Source organism: Labrus mixtus, chromosome 1, assembly GCF_963584025.1.
Source record: "Labrus mixtus chromosome 1, fLabMix1.1, whole genome shotgun sequence".
Classification (NCBI taxonomy): domain Eukaryota; kingdom Metazoa; phylum Chordata; class Actinopteri; order Labriformes; family Labridae; genus Labrus; species Labrus mixtus.
The window spans coordinates 9,102,637-9,122,948 of NC_083612.1; the positions used below are offsets into that span (position 1 = coordinate 9,102,637).

Here is a 20,312-nt window from a genome sequence, read left to right on the forward strand (position 1 = left end):
AAGGTTTTTACTCGCAATTTTGTTACCACAAGCAAGAGAAAGTGCAGAGTAACATCAACAGCAACGAGCTGCACAGCAGCATTAGAAGATTTATATTTAAAATGAAGCGTCCTACAATAATTAATGCATTTAAGGAGCTAATAATCATGCATTCAAAGAATAGGGTGGTATATTGTTCCGTAAATAAATCTTGTGGAGTGCTCTTTTGATTGAAAGACTCCTGTATTGAAGTTAAAATGTGACCAGAAGTAGCAGAGGTGGGCAGCACTTTTACGGTAATTGTGCAATAAACTGACTGAGGTCAATAAACATATGACATATTGCCTGACCAGCATTTCATGCCAGTGTTTTGTGTAAACCACTGGTCATTGTGACGTTGTGGCTCATTACATGTGGTTTGATTGGTGTTGTGAAGAGCTTTAATAGAGAAGTGATAGGACTGTGTAGGTGTGTGTGTGTGAACTACGGATGCGCATCCGTTAGGAATCACTGCATTCTTCAGCAGCAGGCTCTGTGGTATGCCAGCACATTCCCCACTGCTGAGCTGGAGAATCCACTCGGAAAGCAGGAGCGGGAACTTTTTCCTTTCTACGCCCTCCCGCCCCTAACTGCACCCATCTACTGCTCCATCTGTCTTAACTCTGTTGTCCTCAAGACTCTATTTTTCTCCTAAGAAACTTCTCGTGTAATCTGTGTAAAACACTGTTAATATGTAGTTTGTTAAAAAGTCAACCCCAGGACCTTGCAAACAGACCTTTAATTCCTTGAGACATGTTCCCCTTGCCAGTATGTCTCCACCTCTCTCTCTTTGTCTTTCAGCTTGTTCATGTTAGCCTCCTTGTCAAGATCTTTCCTAAATAAAGCCCATGTCACTGGGTATTGTTAGTCAGCTCTCTCTCTCACTCTCTCTCTCTCTCTCAGGTTGGTAAAGGGAACATGCTGTGTCGGATGTGGTGTTGAAACAACAACAGCTTTAGAGAGTTGCTGGTAGTGAGACAAAGTGAGCCCGCTTTTATGTTTGTTTTGCTAACAGGAGAAGCATAGGATAGAGGTTTAGAGGATACACACATTCGCACACAAGTGCACAAACACACAGGACACATACCATCTACTAGATTAACCCTCCAGGGTTACACCTAAAGGGTCATCTTAACCTGAAACCTAATACAGTGATTCCCACACATCGACCATACTCGGACAAGCTGCCCAGGTATAATTACTGCTGCCCTAGTATAATCCTGACCCCTCTTTTATCCATAGCCTATTTAATCGCTATCGCAAGATCGAGTGAGCGATAAGTCTGCAGGTACGTCCCTCCCATAAACACACTAACCGAGGTGCCACGTCTGATGCTTATTAGGCTGTCCTTTTAATATTTCTCTGTAGGCGCTTGCTGCCAATGCTCTCCTGCTCTCGAGTTTTAGATCGACCATTGCAATACAATATCAATAAGGCTCCACACACACATAATCACCTCTATGTGATAACAGAAGAACAGGTGAAACATTTCAAAATGGAGCTAAAGCACACACAAAATAAAGCTACAGAATGAGCTGAAGTGGAACAAGCTGCTGTGAGGGGAGAGGTGTGTGTGAAGATAAGAGAATGGAAGGGAAGTCAGGTGAGCAGAATAAAACTTCAACTAAAATAAGTCAAAGAAGATTAAGATTTACTTTCATTGATCCCCGCAGTGGGGAAATTTTCAGTTTTTACACTCTGTAATCATGCTACACACACAGGCTGAAATACACACATGCACAAACAGGATCCTATGGATATGCACTAATGGAGAGATGACGGAGTGACGGAGCTGCCTGAGCTGGTGGTGGGGAGGGGGTTTGGTGCCTTGCACCTCGGCAGTGCTCAGGAGGTGATCTGCACCTCTCCAGCTACCAGACCAACTTCCATATTTGGTCGGCACCGGGACTTGAACTGGCAACCCTCCGGTTCCCAACCCAAGTCCCTACAGACTGAGCTACACACAAATCTAGTATTAAATTCAATATCAAAAAAGTAACGATCCCCATCCCTACTTTAAACTCAAATTAAACATGTTACACACACCTTTAAGTTTAAAGTTATGCAACATAGTTCTGCATATATTCAGTCTCAGTGCATCTTTCTTTCTTAAAAACACAGAATAGCGTTGAATTGTCAGCGTTATTATGTGTCCCTTTGCCAACCCTGTACTATGGTCCTATTTGTTTGGTTGCTGCCTTGTTGTGGCTTTGTGTGCTGTTGACCCATCTATATTTAGAACGAAAGGAATCATGTGTCTAACAAACACTCTGTATGTGTGTGAGGGGGTGTGTAGGAGATTGTGTGTCTACATTTGGGTGTGAGTGTTTGCACATCAGATATGTGTAGCAAATGAGCAAACACAAACGCATTGTTTCCACTGCTGTCCCTTGTGTCTTGTGATCACAGAGCTGGATGTGAGGAGGTCACTGTATCCAGTTCAGGGTCAAAGTTAAAACCCAATAAGCATCTGCTGCTCTGGCAGCAAATCCTGTTATACTGAGATGTGAAAGTGATTCCATACAAATTGTGGAGAGTTTTAGTAGTTTAATAGTTTTCTTTGCTTTTTCTGTCTTTATCAGGTTTGTTTAGTGTTTGAACTAAAATTGGGGAAAGAGTAAGATGAGCTGCAACTTCTATTAGTGATTTAGGTACATTCCCAACTAAGTCAGTTAATGGAAATGTACAACGTTTAACCATGTTATCTTAAAACACTAAATTGAGAAATTTGTTCGCTGAATGTGGCTAAGGTTAGCAGCGCTAGCATCACCAGCATTTGCTCCTCCCTGCAGGTTATCATCATCATCCATTTGCTAAATGTGAATATGCATTGCCCCAGTTGATCTGCCAGTTTTAACCTGAAACAGTCTACATACAACTCCATCATCCAGATCAAAATACCGTCAAATCTGTGCTAATCCTATGAGGTGTGGCTACAGCACTGGCTAGTGTGAGGTGGCTGTGTTGCAGTTTGAGCATGACATCAGAGCAGCATCAAATGCAATCAATATATGAAAATATTCATAATACTTTCAATCCACTAGTAATTCTGGTGCCAACTAGTGAGGGTCCATGATGACGCCTAGTATATTTCAATTATTTCAGTATCATTAAAATGTTCATGATGTGTGTAATACCTCGGCTTTAATTCCTTCTATATCGTCATTCCCATGAACTGACACGTCTACTTTAGTTCTTATTACAACAGTGCTTCCCAGAATCAGGGTTGACTAACCTTCAGAGAACGAGAGTGAACCTGTTGTATTCAGCTGTGGGCTTTAAGTCTAGATGGACACTGATAATGCTGAGCAAGAGGAACAATTGAGAAAAAAATCTGAGTCACATCTCTTACTCAAAACTCAGTGGTACCTTGTCTTGTATCCTGACTCTTGACTTTACAATTGCTGTTTTTTTCCCCACAAATTAAAATATGTCAGGTGGTTTGTAGGTGATAGGCCAGAATCAGAATCAGAATCAGAAATACTTTATTAATCCCAGGGGGAAATTTGTTGCTACAGTTGCTCATAACACCAAAAATCATTAGGAAGTACAGATAAGTTCACAATATGAAATAAAATAAAAATAGTAATAACAATATAATAAGCATAAGTACCAAGTGAAAGCAATAATAAAGTAGTAAGTAATAAGCTATGTTCAAGCGCAGGTAATTGAGAATATAAACAATATTTACAAATATGAATACACTGATGGATTAACAGCGTAGATATTTCACGGTTCATGTATACATTGCACGTTTGATGTATAAATATTGTCCAGTTTTCAACAGATTGCACAGTTTTAGTGGAGAAAAAATAAATAAAAATAATGATATGAACTGCAATAAACAAGCAGAAATAAAGAGCATAAAACAGTTTCTGTCTGTCTGCTGTTCTCAATGTTCTGAAAACACTTCTGTTTACAACATGTGCCTTCTAACTCCAAAATAAATTTAAAAAAACAGTTTTTTTCCCTCAACTAAATTGGAATGAATGAATCAGAGAGTAGCTAATAAATAGCTTTAGCTTCATCTACCGGTAATTGCCCAGCCCTAGTGGGGATGTCATCTTTTTATATCATAAACCACAAAAAAGTGACAGATGAATGCCATGAAATGCACACGATTGTGTTTGAAGTTCTCACAGCTATACAGACTTTATAATATCAGACCATGTTAGTGTTTTTGTTGTTTAATGTCATGCAAAAGATTTCCCAAGTCAATTACCGGTAGATAACACCCTATATGATATACTGCAGATAACTGAGTCGATGATATTTTTACCTCCACTATCAGTTAGGAGAGGTTCATAGAATTCATGGTGTGAATGCGCAGTGACCCACTGACTATTCTGTCTACAAGAGAAACAAGATGTAGACAAAGCGTCAGGTTGTGGAGGAAACGTGGGCAGTTTGGCGCTAGGCTGACAGAGGAGGAATTATGCTCTGAGAGGCAGCGCTGTGTTTACAGCAGCACCCTTGTCTTAGTGCCAGAGAGGGTGTCAGAGGGCAGAGCTAGGCCAGGGTGGCACAGAGTTCACCAGCAGACACTTTCCGCATCAGCAAAACGCTGCGTCAGCCCCCAAACAAATGACTTTTTCTGTCTGAGGTTTTTGGGTTTGCAAATGTCTGACTTTCTTTTTCACTGTTTCTTCTCAATGATGCTGATGTGATTCATCACTTCCCAACATGCCCCTCCCCCCCCGTCTGGCATAAAAAAACACACTTCCTAACATTCTCTATTGAATACCTCACATTGCCTTTCTCCCCCTTTATTTATAGTCTGGTATACCAGAGAGTTTTTAATTGCTCTCTCACATTGTAAGGGACACTAATTAGCACATTTTTCACTTTAGATGAATATATTTCCTTTCTTTACATATTTTAACATATGGCAGATATATAAATATCATGGAGCTGAATAAAGTACGAGGCAGATCTCTACACCCTTCCTGTCAAATTGGAAAGGAAGTGCTAGAGGAATAATAAGGCAGTGTTTCTCCCATCTGTCAGTTTAGTAATTGCTCCTCTTCTTGTTCCTCCTCGTCTTATTTTTACTCTAGTTGGATTAGGTTAGCACTTTCCCCTTGAGGCTCAGGGAAGGAGCAACCATGCTACAAAATAAGATATGCATGGGAAAACTCTCTAATCCTGTTAAGTATAAATTTAATCAAGTGTCCTGTAATGTGCAGTGTTTCCCCTAGGTTTACAGCTTTTTTTCAATGTGAAGGGGGAACTGCTCCAAAAGTGAGACTCTTTTGACTTTTAACTTTGAATGGAAGGGTCAATAAGCCTGAAGTAACTTCCTCACTGATAGGTGTTGAGTTGCCTTTTATATAGCCATCCCATTCTGATTATAAAAGCATTTATTGAGTGAAGACAGCTCTAACTCTTGGCTAGAATATGATAGAATTTATTGAAATATTCTTCTTTGTTTTAAATTGTAGTCTTTATGTATTTGTTTCCTGTTTTTAAATGTGTTTGTAGGAGAGGGCCATTGAGGTGTTCTTTGTTGAATGTAAGCTGAGATTGAACCTTACTGCCAGTTTTCATTGCAATACAGAAAATGATGTTATCTTGTAGGAAAAACATTGTGAAAAATCATTTTTTAATGGATACTATATTGGCTCCAGATCAGACATTCATCATTGTACATTTTATGATTATTATCCAAAACGAGCGAAACACATAGTTTAATAGAGTGTAATTATCAGAGTTACATTTTCTCTCTTCCAGTCATTCAAGTTTTAATCATGAAACAATTCCTGTCCTTGGATGGACCTGGCCTTGCCTCATTCATAGGAATGAAGGATTACATCATCTCTGGAGCAGAGTGGAGTAACTCCCTGGCTCCCCTCACAAACCTCAGCCCCTCCTTCATCCCCCTCCTTCATTAATTATTTCCTCCTCCCTCTTATTAATTTCTACCTCAGTTCCCCCTCCCCACCTTCTCTATCTTTATTCCACAGGTCAGTCTTAGTTTGAACTGTCTGCTTCTCTTTGGGATACCCTGGCCTCTGGCCGTTCACCCGTTCACATAAGCTGACATAGATTTATTATTTGATTCAAAAAAGTTACAGCTTGTTTAAATTGAGTTCCTGGCTCATCTAGCTCCATTTCATTTGATGATCTACTCACATGACCTCAGAGGCTGAAGCAAAAATCCCCTTGCATTTCATAAAAAGCTCTTGAACTTTAAATGGGTTGGAAACATTTTCCAATTTCAGTATGAAACCTGAAACTACATGTTTTTCAGGGGTATGATTGTAAATGTATGTCAAAAAAGTTACTGGTTGCCAGAATGCACACACTACTGATCCAGTCACAGGATTTTATGAGTAATTGTGTCTGTAAAACTGCCAGTTCCTGCAGTAAGTAGGCTCTAGTAAGACTTATTTAATCCCTCGGTTTTTGTTATCTTTTACAGGATGAAATGAATGTGAACCTTGTTTGTTCGAAAGGCTTCAGGGGTCTGTGGTCTTCCATCTGGCTGCTCAGAGCTGCAGCTGTCTACCCGACAGGGCAGAAAGAGCTGTACATCAACGCAAAGTAGACAGTGACATTGGGATATCTTTGGACAGAAGGGCTAGCAGATTTATATTCTAGTTTCACCTCATGTCGGATTTAGAGACAAGATCCTTAGGGTTAAGTATGACCCATCTTCCAAGCAGGAAGTGAATCTGGTTTGTGTCCTGTCTCTATTTGTGTGGCTGTCCAAATCCAAAGCTGTTGGCCTGACCCATTGGTATCTATAGCGCTGGTCCAAGATGAATAGGAATGGGCTCCTTATGTCCTATTGACTCTGACAACAATAGAGCTCCATGACCTGCAGGTTATGTATAGAGATGTGTGCAGCCAGTGTCAGCAGAGCAAAAATTGTTTAGAGGAAAGAGCAAAATAGAAGGATGACAGTGCAGTGGCTCTGACATCATCTCTGTCATGTTTTTTTGGATGTACATGTTTCCACTAATCCATCTGTTCGTCTATCAATTACATTGTCCTTTGCTTTAGCCTTGATATTGTGCAGCAGCATGATCTAAAGTTGCTTGAATTTAAATCTGTCTAACCCATTGAGATGGTCATGAACAGTAAAACAGCCGAATATTTTCTTAGTATGTCAAGTAAGGAAACAAAAACAATATTTGTGAATGATTTACACTGAAGAGTGTTTTTCAATTATCAGTTTAGTCTACAGCCTTTGATGCTGTTTCTCTTCCATTCAGTGTTTCCCCTACCATTATATTAGGGGGGCGGCCTGCCCCCTTGGAGGTCAAGTAAAAAATATATATATATTTTTTTGGGGGGGCTTTTTGTGCCTTTATAGGCACAAAAATATAGGGATAGGATAGTGGATAGAGTCGGAAATCAGGGAAAGAAGTCATTTAAGGATACCTTTCCGATAGAAAAGGACAGTTGTCATTAAAAGTAACGCATGAACACCAAGATTCCTTCAAGTATTTGTGTCGGCGTGTCGGTGTGTCCCCCCCACCAACGCTGTAAACCTAGGGGAAACACTGCCATTGTTGTGTGTACCCTGAAGAAGCTTAAAAAAGTCATGTGATTTATCTCAAGAAGTATGAGTTGACTTAGGGTCTCCATAACTGATGTCAACAGTTTTTGTCAACAGTTTTTGTTGTGCTAAGCTATGGTGTCTTTTCTCCTTCTACAGGGGTGATCAGCCAGTGGCAGAGTGAGTCCAAAGAGCGGGTCATCTCTCTTGTCCTTACCCATCTCCCGCTGCTTAAACCTGGCAATGTTGAAGCCAAGGGCGAGTACATGCGCCTCCTGCCACGCATCCTGGCCCACACCATCGAACATGGCCATCACTTGGAGGAGTCTCGCCAGCTCCTGTCCTATGCCCTCATCCACCCCGCAACATCCCTGGAAGACCGAGCCGCCCTGGCACTCTGGCTCAACCATCTGGAGGAGAGGGCCGCTGCCCGAGGAGACTCACTGGAAAGGCCTCCTCCATCCGGGCAGCACCACCACCACCAGTCCACTCCTCCATCCACCCTTAGCTCATCAGGATCTTCATCTTCCACTAACACGTCTTCGTCAGGCAATCTCTACTCATTACACCACCAGCGCTACGGCTCAGACGACCGTCTCAATGGATGGCAGAGCTCCAGGGATTCAGGACTGGGTGGAGGCTGGCACCAGCAGCAGGGCTGTGAAAACGGGCACCTCCTTCTCTACCCATCATCCTCAGTGCCGACAACCATCAACACAGTTGGAACCGGTGGAGGTGGTAACACTAGTAAGTAAAGGCCTTTCATTGAATAAAGAGTAAATGTTTTTTTATCTATACCATCAGTTGCCATGGGGACAGAGAGGATGACAGACATGATGGATGACAGCACACTTTGATTTACATACTGTAGACTAAAATCTTCACTGCAATGTTATTTATGTGCTATAAGCCTAAGTTGTCCATAAAAGGTTTACATCAGTAAACTCGTAAAAATACCATTCAAGAGGACAAGTCATTTCTCAGTTGTTTTTACTTCACTGAAATTGTTTCTTAGAACTTTCCTTTATTCAGATATAAGGTGAGGAGTACATTTAAGACCAGTCTGACTTGTGTACTTATAAACACTATACACCTTCTGAGATAACCTTAGTAATCCTTCTGATGACTTATCCTGCCAGCTTGACTGGTGATAGTCTCTCTGTCTTAGGTGGTCACCTGAACTCCTGCACCCAATACCAGTTTCACAGTCTGGCTCTCTGTACTGTAACATGTGTTTTAAACATCATAACATACAGTCATTAAAAATAAGCTTCAGTGAGTAACAAAATACATGACTAATCAGTTTAAAAAACTTGTAATTGATACTAGCACAAGACATCTGTACAGCATTTTACAGCACAAAAACACTTAATCTGTCAACTCAATAAAGACACTCTGCGTATACCCCAACTAATCAAATTTACTTAATACACTCTAAATACTCAGGAAAAAAACGTAATGGACTCAGCACAGTAAGCACTCTCTGGTCAGGCCCACAGCACTCTGCACTACCCACACAGCAGCTACAGAGGCTGTTTGAGGTGGAAGTCAACACACAGAGAGGGCAGGGCTGCTGAAATTGAACATAACTATGGTCAGAGCAGGATATTTCAAGACAAGAATGCAAAGGCCCTGTGTTTTTTTCTGGGAGATGAAAGAAACAGCTGAAGGTTTATAAATAAAGACACATTTAAGCCCCGCTCACTGCTCCAAGAAAGATCCTCTTGTATTTTTGACTCCTAGCAGCTTCAGCCCCACACAAAGGACCGCAGGATTTCACAACTGATAAACTAGAGTTACCCCAGACACCGGCACAAGCTTGGGGGACACACTGGATAGATGCTTTTCTTGACTAATGAAACACAGGAGAAGTGTTGCTTACAACAACCAAGCTGTGTACATTCATTGGTTTGCAGTCAGGGGTGATGATAAGATATAATTCGCTATCGCCTTTAACATCAAATCTTTGTATTTCTTTCATTCAAAATGTGAATCAGTGACTATAGTTAACAATTTGATTGCAGATTATGCAATGCCAACTTAATTTTGAACACAGAGTCACTTAGTCTCCACCCCCCTCCCTGCACTCTATGTTTATCTGTTCATGATGATGATAACAGGAGTATAATTGTCCAACCACATCAACCTGTATGCGACTGATACCACATCCTGTTGACCCCCCACCCATACTCCCAGCCTTGGTCCAAGCCGCAGCAACACATACCATCCGTCCCTTCCCTTGTAAGGCATCCTTTGTGGGAGACTGTATTTAGGGAAAATGGCTAATATTTAGGGACTGGAACTTGTAATGTTAGCTGGGCACCTATTTTAAACGGGGCCCATGAAGTCCTATACATAGCGCCAACAGCAAGAGGACCGCATATAGGAGGAGGAGGAGGAGGAGGAGGAGGAGTGAGACTGGAGTATTGGTGGCAGCTTACCCCGTCAAAGTGGCGACACAAAAAGCCCTTTGGCTCCCTACCTTTTTATTCTGTTTACCTCCTTCAGCAGGAGGAATCTGTGAAGGTAAAGCTGCTTCTACTGGGTCCAGTGTCCTTGAATTTCAGTTATAATGGCAGTCTTGGTTTGCCCCTCTATGTCCACATCATTTAAACATCTCAAGGAGCAGATGTCTTAATTATTAAAGAAGTGTGGAGAAAAAGGAAGATGGAGTCAGGAAGAAGAAAAGTTTAGCGAAACAAAAAAAAAATTATCATGACATGGAGGTTTCGGGAATTAATCATTTGTTCAAAATCAATGATAGTTTTACCTTATTCATGGGGTATCAATTAGCACGTAGCCTCAAGTTTGAGTCTCTAACCAAAAAGCACATAAAGGAGAATTTTCAGATCAGTTTCAGGTTTAGGTCACATTATTTTTACCCATAGGTAGATTTGTTTGCAGCCAGCAAGATCAACATCCATCATGACACACAGATTACAAAAAAAGATGTTTTTACAATAAATTGTATAAATGATAACAGTGCTCAAGGTTCCACCAATCAGGGCATATAGGAGATAAAAGTCTCAACCAATAAGATCAATAAAAAACAGAAAATAAATAAATATTCTCTTCAGCCAGGGTAAAAATAGGTTTTGGACATATAAATCAATCAATGCAAATATGGCTATAACTTGTTCAGTTCAGTGATAGCAGCATTTTTGTACCGCTTTGTTCTGCACCTCAGGGAAAAATACCTCCAAAAAGCACTATTTGTTTAAACTCGAGGTCGATATCCGCTGTACCTGTCCAGTAAACAGGGATGTTGGGAAGAGCTGATACCATTTAACAATTTTGTTTGGGAATTTCTGTCTTTTAAAGATGTGTGACAGAACCATGACACCAAAGAAAAGGACCAGAGTGATTTGATAAAAGCCCGATAGTCAGAACATGATCATTATGGTTTGGTCAATGTGAAAGTTCCACAGTTTCCTTAGACAGTACAAACGCTGATGAGACTTTTTAAACTAGAATCAATGATAATCCAAACATATTTACAGATGAAGAACAAATAATCTAAACATTAAATCTAAATTATGGGATATGACATGAACATTTCTTCACCTTTGTTCTCGGCTTTATAATGTGTTTATTTGAATAAACTGACTGGTGTACAGTAAAGATTTTGTTGTAATCCTATGTCTCAGAAAAACAAAGGGCTGTCTGTGTGGGAGATGTAGTTTGTCAATGTCTGGATATTCACTGTTATAGACAAATAAGATACCAGGTCAGTGTGTGTTTTCCCTGCCTGGCAGACGCAGCCTACCTCTCCTAGCTGTCTTAAGTTCACTCACGAATTGCTAAATATCTAACTGAATGTTATCATTCACCTAATGATCATGATAGACTCATGGAAAGCTGATCATGATCATCAGCCAATCAGGTGTTGTTTTTTCATGTAATGGAGTATTTGAAAGAATATAGCATTTTTTTTAAATATAATTTCTATAACCCTAACCCTAAAGGGCCTTTCAGATGGTATGCGGTGTGCGCTGCGCTCGCCACAGAGTAGGGCGCAGAGCAGAAGGGGAGCACACACGAGCAAACAGCAACGGCTTATGTTGCTAGGTTACAGAAACATTAGTCGGGGAAATACCTACCTTTTGGATGCACATTATGTTTGTATTGTTTTCAGTAGAAAGCTCTGATCTTTCTACTGCTGAGGAGGAGGACAGAAGCAGCACAGAAGGAGAGGCTGTGTGTTCATGAAATCCTCAGGGGAAGACAGGACTTGAGGGAGTTTAGGCTCGTCCAGGAGCTGCAGCTCTATAACGACCGCTTCACAACCAGAACACACATTTCTGCTGCTGTTTTAAACTCACCTGGTACGCCCAAACTGTTGGACATTTCTTTTCAAACTAGACATTTCTCTCCGATGTCCCGGTAGGTGAGTAAACTAGAGCTCACCGTTTGTTGATCTGATCTTCCCTCCTATTGGACACTCGGAGGTGACGTCACCGAGCTCTGACCCCAAGTTGAATTTTTTTTAACTTCAGTGCAGTGCTTAAGAACGGCAAGCGAGAACTTGCGCTGCGCTCAGCTCACACATAGACAATGAGCTTGACAACGGTGTGCAAGCGCCCACCGTGCCCTATCTGAAAGGCCCTTCAGTCTCCAAACATCCTCTAACAGTTTTTTTTTTTTTTTTGTCCTGCAGTCCTGACAAGTGGAGGTGGCAGCCAGCAGCACAGTCCTCTGAAGCGATCTGTGTCCCTCACTCCTCCAATGAGCGGCCCTAGCAACCAGCCTCTGGGCCATGTCTGGCTGTCTCAGGAGGACCTCAGGACCGCTAGAGGCCCAGCCCCAGACCACGCACCTCTCTCTCCCCAGAGCAGCATTGCCTCTTCAGGTAGTGGAGGCAGTGAGCATCTGGAGGAGGCTGGTTTATGTTCAAGTCTGCATCGCAGTTCCTTCCATGAAGATGGCAGCGGCATGAGGGGTCAGTGTAAAAGACCAGTGGGTGGTCTGTACGCACACTTAGTGTTACGACTTCTGTTGTCCTACTAAGATTATAAGGAACAGTTATTTTATTTATTCATTGATTCTAATAATAACAAGGTTTTAAAGTGGAACCAAAGGGTTTTTACATTGCACATGTTTCATGATGCTCTTACAGATTTAGAAGGATGGACGTGACAGACCAGGGGAGAATCTTAGGGCACACTCACACTAGGAAATCTGTACCATGCCCAAGCACGTTTGACCCCTAAAGTCCAGTTCATTTGACCAGTGTGAGTGCTCAGTATCGTGCTCAAGCACTGTACACTTTCTTGTCACGGTACGGTTGTTCATGCACGAGCACAAGCACGGGAACGTCACATGGACATGACGTTTACTCGATCCCCATCTTGCATAATCAAGAAATCCAGAATCGTAAGAGGGCCGTATCTGAAGAAAATGACTCAAATAAGCCACAAAGTCAGTAAAGTTGCAGTCATGTTCTCTTTGTTGTTCTCCGTTGTTACCAGACTAGAGGAAATTCACCGTGCCTCTATCATTACCTCTAATGACAGCTACCAGAAATGTTAAGGTGGGGGTTTTCTCCATGTTACTCAGTGCATGAGTGCATGTTGTGAATCAATCAAGCCACCTTAAATATTAAAATGATAACTGACCATTGTGTAAGGTTTTAAAGTCTCTCTTGCAATGCGATGATCCGATCTTGAAGTGCTTGAAAAAGTGTATATGAATTTCAACCGGATTATGCAAACTGCAAATATTCTATTTCCTCACTTGGAGAATCCAGTCTTGAAACTCCATTCGTGTGCTCTCAAGCAGAACTTCATGTGTGGTAATGATGTATGTACAGAAGGTAACTGTGCTCAGGCCGGATGGGCCTGGATCAGTGTGAGTGCAGGTCAGCTGGGGAGGGGGGGAAATCGGTACGGGGCAACCGAGCCTAGTGTGAGTGCACCCTTACTTGAATGTCTGCTGTGAATGCCTTACAGACATTCAGCTGGAGGCTTTGGCAAGTTGTTGATCCAGTCTGAGCAGTTTGTCAGGGGAAGCAGAGGCCAGAACTGCCCACCCCTGTGACCTTACTCTGAGGCTTACTGCAAGTTAAACCTTTCATGTCTTCATCCAGTCATAGATTTTTTTATAGTGTGAAAATGATAAAGAGACATTCCTCAGACATTTGCCATCAACAGCCCTTAAGAATAAAACATCTACTTTATTTTAAATCTAAAAATGCTCTCTCATTTTCTTGTATTGAAGTTTCTTGTAATGGAAGAAGGTGCTTGATTAAGATAGGTTGATATTGTATTGAAATATCAAGAATCATGTATCTGAATGGGGGTTTCTGAGTTTGTTTTTGTCGCTGTTGTCAACTTGTAAGCAAAAACATAACAAGGCAATCAGCTGGGATTCCTCTAAACGCCAAAAATAAAACAGAGATGTCTCAGCAACTAGTGAACACTCTCAGCAGTTTGAATGAGGAGAACAGATGAGCTGAGCATTAGTAAGCACTTTGGAGTTTACAGTAAGCAATGTCTAAGGAAACATGTGATCAGTAAGAATTTGATTGGTTGTTTTATAAATATCCTGTATATCGGACTAATTTACACCAGTATATGTGATCATATGTTGAAGGACCAATAGATGCAAAAAAAAATGTTTTTAATTTGGGATCATGGGGACTGAAGATTCAATTCGACATCTGTAAACTTTGTATTTTATAGATGAGGACAGTTTACTCACATTTTATGTATTTATTTATTATTTCTTAGGAATATAACTTTCTATATGGGCTTTTCATAAAACAATGTAGGTGGTATGTTGCCTGCAGCAGTGATTATGTAAGAATATAAGGTTCAAACATTACAATATCATTTTATAAATTGGCAATAAGTGTGTTGAATTAGTTTTTGTGTGTTTGTGTTGCTTGCCCTACAGATGTTCCTGCATGGCTGAAGAGTCTCCGTCTCCACAAGTACGCCGCTCTCTTCTCCACGATGACCTACGACGAGATGATGTCTCTCACTGAAGAACAGCTAGAGGCACAGGTTTATACACAGACACACTCACACACACACACTAGGGATGCAACTATTCGGCGACGTCTACAAAAATCGCTTACAAAAAAAAAGTTGTTTGCTGGTCACGTCATCGCGCATGTTTTTTTTTTCTGGAGCTGAGTTGCTGAGTGGAGCGAGACATCTTCTATCCTGACTATCTCTGTTGAGAGTTGTGTATTCAAAACAGCGACCGGGAAGCGACAGGAAAACAAAACGATGCATAATGGAGGCAGCAGATGTAACCCCATGTTACAAAGTGTTAACCTTTCCAGCTCTAGAGTCCCGACCATGGTCAGAGAGCACAGGGGAGATTCATTGGTTTGCTCAAAGGCTGTAGCTGTAGCTAACGTCAGGGCTTCAACTTTAACTCGTCAGCAGCAAGCAGTAAGCAACACACGGTAGCCAGGTAGACGTTGGTGCTGTTATTGTTGAACACACGTTAAACTGTGGGCTACATCCATCCTGCTGTTTCATACAGCTACCAATCACTCTTTCTCAGCTGCTCCAGTCATGACAACAACGTAACTCTCTCCACACATACTCTCTACACACATACTCGCTGACTTTCAGTCCCTCTCCTCACTTCCTATACAATCCACATATTTTACCCCCCGTATAAGAAAAGGATCGCCTGCAGGATTTATAAAGCAGACCTTGCTTGTCATAAATAAGAGCCAATAGGTAATTGCGCAAAACATTATACGATTAGTCGGTTAATCGTTTCAATAACCGATGATGAGTTGTCGACACACACACACACCAGAGACAAAAGCCCAAAGAGACTTAATTGTGATTGAAATACAGAAAAAAAAACTTCACATGATAATGTTGTATCCACTTAAGGAGAAAGTGAAACCTCACCAAATTGATCGAGTCAAAATGAGGAAACACACAAGATACTAGGATCTAACATGAATCCTTAGATTCAGAAATGTTTGTCATCTGCATGCTCTTCAGTACTTCAGCATCAGATGACCACAGTAGAGCAAGTTAGCTGTGATACACAAACCAGGAGTCTATTCTCAAACAGAGGATGCAGCTAAAATTAACACTGTTCACCGGAAAGCAGAACACTTCCTCCAGGTGCTGCTTACTCTTTCTCTGTCTGACCTGACATAACGCACAGACACTTTGAGATGTGCTCCAACAACAGGACAAACGGTTTCTCCTGTGTGACCATGGATTAGTTATGCTGTTAGTGGCTTGATCAGGATACGTCTTGATCATCAGTATCGGTTCTTAATGAGACAAGCTAGAAGCTGTGTTAGCCTTACATGAAATACATTTGCTGGTAGGAATTTCAGCCTTTCTGCATTGGTTCATATAAAGTCAGCAGGTTCCCTTCTACATTTGAAAGTATCCTCACACCCTCTGCTTGTACACTTCACGGCTCTTAATCTCAAAGTATGTCATCAGTTTGTCAGAACAATGTTTTGCCAAATAGAAAAGTGATTTGATGACAAAAATGAGAACAGAAAAAACTCTTCCCTTCAACAGAAAGTCACCAAAGGAGCAAGACACAAGATTGTTATCAGCATCATGAAGCTCAAAGAGAGGCAGCATCTACTCCGCAGCTTGGAAAAGGTCAGTCACTGTGTAGCACCTCTCCTTCTCTTCAATTGGTATTTGTTTTTATCACTTTTTTGTAATCAGTGACTAGGCTTGTAACCTTACGCAGAACCCCACCTCTCATTTTCTGTTTGTGAGAGAAAGTGATAAGGGGAGCCGTTCTCAGACGGTGTTATGTGTCTAAGATGGCATCTAAGAGAACACCTAATCCAGGAAGGAGAGTTTTGGGCTCTGAATTTAAACTCATCAGCCTCCCCCACTCCACGCCCCTCTATTCAGCATTCAAAGCAATACAATGGCACTCAAGGGCACACCGCAGGAGGGACTTGTTGGGCCAGCTAAATTCAGACTTAACCTTTTCACCAACACTTCATTTTAAAATGTGTTCCCGCTGCATTTGTAGGGCTGGGGAAACAAGACACCTGTTGCTCTGTATTTTGGGTTTACACCGACTCATGTAGCGCTGCTCTCAGGAGAGAGGTTGGAAAGCTAATATGATGCATCCGAGCAGTGCAGAGCAGCATTACTCTGTCCTCTGCTCTATCACATCATCTTTTTCTCTAAGTATGCAGCATGCAGGTAAAAAGAAGTAGGCATTTCTTGTGCCCACAAGTAGAATAGACCTCCAACCACAGAACATGACAGGGTTAGAAATTCCCCCCACTCTGAGCTGGTGGACATGGTGAGGTTGATCTCCCTCCTCATTAATGCTTTTGAATCTTCCTAATCTCCTCCCTCTCTCTACCACTCTCCAATCCTTCCTCCATCATGCTCCCTCCTATCATTCTCCTCAACCAGGATGTGTTAGAAGGCAGTAATCTGCGAGCCCCGCTGCAGGAGCTCCACCAGATGATCATGACGCCTATCAAAGCTTTCAGTGGTGGAGAGGAGGCCTCTTTGCAGCGCCCCCTGCTGAGCGCAGAAGGAAAGAGTGCTGCTCCTGGCTCCCACCTGAGCAGCAGTGGTGGTGGAGGAGAAAGCGAGTCTGGCACCAGTGTCATTGCAGAGGGGGATATACCCGGCCAGTTCACGCGTGTCATGGGCAAAGGTGGGCAGCATGTACCAGCACTCAATTGGGATTATTGTCATTGACCAAAAGAGTTTTTTTTGTTTTGACCTAATGTCTTATCCTCCTCCACAGTTTGTACTCAGCTACTGGTGTCAAGGTCAGATGAGGAGAATATCAGCTCTTACCTACAGCTCATCGACAAATGCCTTATCCATGAGGTACTGACTCCCTCTGAAACACACAAAAACTTTGAAGTCAAATGCAAATCAGACACACAAAATACAAAAAGTAGTTAAGTATTGAAACTGCATTTACAGTTGTTTTTTGACATTATTCATGCAAAATTATTTTTTTTACTGAGGAGGCTGTAGTCCTCATCTGTCCTATCTCTCTTCAGCTATTCTAGATAGTAAAGTCAGAACGGCTCAGAAAATGTTGAAGGAATCAATTAACTTGAAGTTGATTTCCAAGTATATTGAACAGCTAAATGTCAGACAAGAGATACTTTCAATGAATAATAGAGTTCTGCAGCTACAGCTGGAATGCTTTCATCCAGGCCACTCTTTGTCTCTCTACTTTTTGTATTCAAGAAAAACGTCAGTTTCATTATGCTGTACTATAAATATTAATGCTCAGTATATCTTGTATTAGTTTCACCCTTCTGTAACAGAGAGATTTCTGAAAATCCTCGGCTGTGCTCTTCACCAGTCATGCTTCATTTCATCCCCGATTCATTCTGCCTGTTCTCCCCTCCCCCCTCCCTGTCAGTCTTTCACTGAGACACAGAAGAAGAGGCTGTTGTCATGGAAACAACAGGTCCAGAGGCTGTTCCGGTCCATTCCAAGGAAAACCCTCCTTGACATAGCAGGGTACCGACCGCAGAGGAGGTACAGGAACACACATACTGTAGCCTTGGTTTTCTGTCTATTCTCTGTGAATAAAACGTATCACTAAAAGAACCAGAACCAGAGGAATACACGTTTTAAGAAAACACTATAGATTACTGGTTGTAAATTAAAGAAGTTAGCTCTTATGCTCAATATTTTGTACAGTAACTACACAGTGTTATGAGGTTCTGTATCTTAATTTTTCAAACTTTTCACTGCAGCCGCTTTGGCCAGTCAAACTCTCTCCCCACCTCTGGCTGTGTCGGCAGCGTGTCCGCCAGGAGGAGCCTTCGGCAGTTCCAGATGCCCTCCAGGAGCTTGCCTGGTGCCAGGCTGGGCCTGCTGGGCAGTGGGGGGCTGCTGGGACCGACACCTCGAAGCTCCAGCAGCACACCAACTGGTCCCAAGCAGGGGAGACAGGTGAGTCAGGCCAGTAGAAAGTTATGCTATCCATGAGTACATGCTCATGGATAAATGTATAAATACAGTGTCCATACAGTGTTTGATGATGTTTGTTTTGGCTCCTTTTTTGGCACGAAAAGATCATCTTGGGGTTGTTTTTAATTGGCTTGATTGAAATGCTCAGTCATCTTTTTAAATATAATGTTTCTTACATCTTCAATCTGTTTGGTGAAGAGGTGGGATGAGGATCGATATTTCAATTTTTCTCCTCAAAGCCGTGTTAATAAATGTTCACTAAGACAGGAAACCTAGAGCTGTGTGTGTGTGTGTGTGTGTGTGTGTGTGTGTGTGTGTGTGTGTGTGTGTGTGTGTGTGTGTGTGTGTGTGTGTGTGTGTGTGTGTGTGTGTGTGTGTGTGTGTGTGTGTGTGTGTGTGTGTGTGTGTGTGTGTGTGTGTGTGTGTGTGTGTGTGTGTGTGTGTGTGTGTGTGTAGTGACTGGATAGCAGTGGTGTTCGTGACTGTACAAAGGAACATTTGGAAATGTGAAATAATACATTCCAGGATGTTTACAATAACCTGGGCAGCAGAATTCCTTCTTCAGCACGTATTCGGCCTGAAATAGACTTTTTTTATTCCATGACCAAAAAATGTGGGGTGAGGAAGAGGAGCAGCGTGGGTGTTTGGCCAATGAAGCGAGGTGGATGGAACTCGTAGGCAGGTCACCCCACATACCAGAGGCCCTGCGTCAGTGCCGAGCTCTGAAACAGGAGGAGCTGTGGAGCTGTTTCAGGCCCGTCCTGGCACACTTGTCTGACTGACCCAGTTCATTGGGAATCTCTCTCTCTCTCTCTCTCTCTCTCTCTCTCTAACTCTCTCTCTCCTCTCTCTCTCTCATCCCTTACAATTGTAGGAAATACCTCTGTCCCTCCTCCTCCTCACCCTGAACCATCTTGTGTGGGACTGTAGTGTGGATTTGTAGAGAGGGAGAAGGAGGGAGGGAAATATGTGAGTCATAGTTTGGGAGAGGTAGCTGTGGTGTTGGAGGAGGAGGGGCAGTTGGAGAGAGAGAGGGAGAGTGTGTGTGAGTGTGTGCAAGAAAGAAAGAGTGAGGGAGCCAGTCAGAGGCAGTGAGAACAGTGCACAGGCATTTCCTGTTTTTCTCTGGCCCGTGGCATTGGAGGGCCGCGAGGAGGGGGCGGAGTGGGAGAGGTGAGGGGAGGGGGTTTGCGGTGGTGATGTTGGGGGGTATAATAGGCAGGTTACAGTGAGGAATTCATGTGGTGAGCGTCTGAGACTGTCATTTGTTGTGGGCCAGACATCCAGACAGGAACAGTTGAAGAAGTTGTGATCTTGATGTTACGCAAGATTTTTTTGCACTTTTCAGTTTGAAGTTTGAAAACAATGACGTAAGGGGCAAGCTAAAGTCAGAAGAGAATCTTTCAGCTTGAAATGTGTCCACCAATCTGTATAAAAAAGTCAAACATACAAGATAATCCAGATGTCATAAAGAACTCTGCTGGTGGTCTTCTATTCAAAGAGTATGAACATGCTCTCTATTAAAGGGTTTATAAAAATAAAACTATATTGTGTTTTACTGTGCAAGGGATAACTCAGAAACAACAAAAAAGACCAGCACTGCCCATGTTTCTCTGTGCAGGTAAAAAGGATGGAAATCAAAGCAAATACAGAATAATTAACAGAAGCTCTCTGGATTTCTACTACACACAAGCGTACATTCAACTATGTTTTGCACCCTACAAAATTTGACATGTCATTGTGCTTTGTATAATAAATATAGAGCACATGATGTTTACTTTCCAGTACAAAATTCATCTTCAATTTGATCTGAGTCAAAATCAAATGAGCTTGAGTTTTAATATCTAAGAAATAAACGTTGGAGATGACTT

At 42.0% G+C, this 20,312-nt stretch overlaps 1 protein-coding gene across 4 annotated transcripts in view; it reads left to right on the forward strand.

The window, feature by feature from the left end:
- The window catches only part of samd4a (sterile alpha motif domain containing 4A), a 51,792-nt gene that overhangs the window by 19,804 nt on the left and 11,676 nt on the right, over positions 1-20,312 (forward strand). Inside the window, exons 3-10 of one of the 4 annotated variants that reach the window (XM_061056574.1) lie at positions 7,682-8,269; positions 12,180-12,461; positions 14,417-14,526; positions 16,036-16,122; positions 16,906-17,155; positions 17,249-17,334; positions 17,885-18,003; positions 18,225-18,423. In XM_061056574.1, coding sequence (XP_060912557.1) covers positions 7,682-8,269; positions 12,180-12,461; positions 14,417-14,526; positions 16,036-16,122; positions 16,906-17,155; positions 17,249-17,334; positions 17,885-18,003; positions 18,225-18,423 — 1,721 coding nt within the window. The remainder of the gene's footprint in view (positions 1-7,681; positions 8,270-12,179; positions 12,462-14,416; positions 14,527-16,035; positions 16,123-16,905; positions 17,156-17,248; positions 17,335-17,884; positions 18,004-18,224; positions 18,424-20,312) is intronic. The other 3 variants (XM_061056613.1, XM_061056700.1, XM_061056789.1) reach the window with 3 other exon arrangements.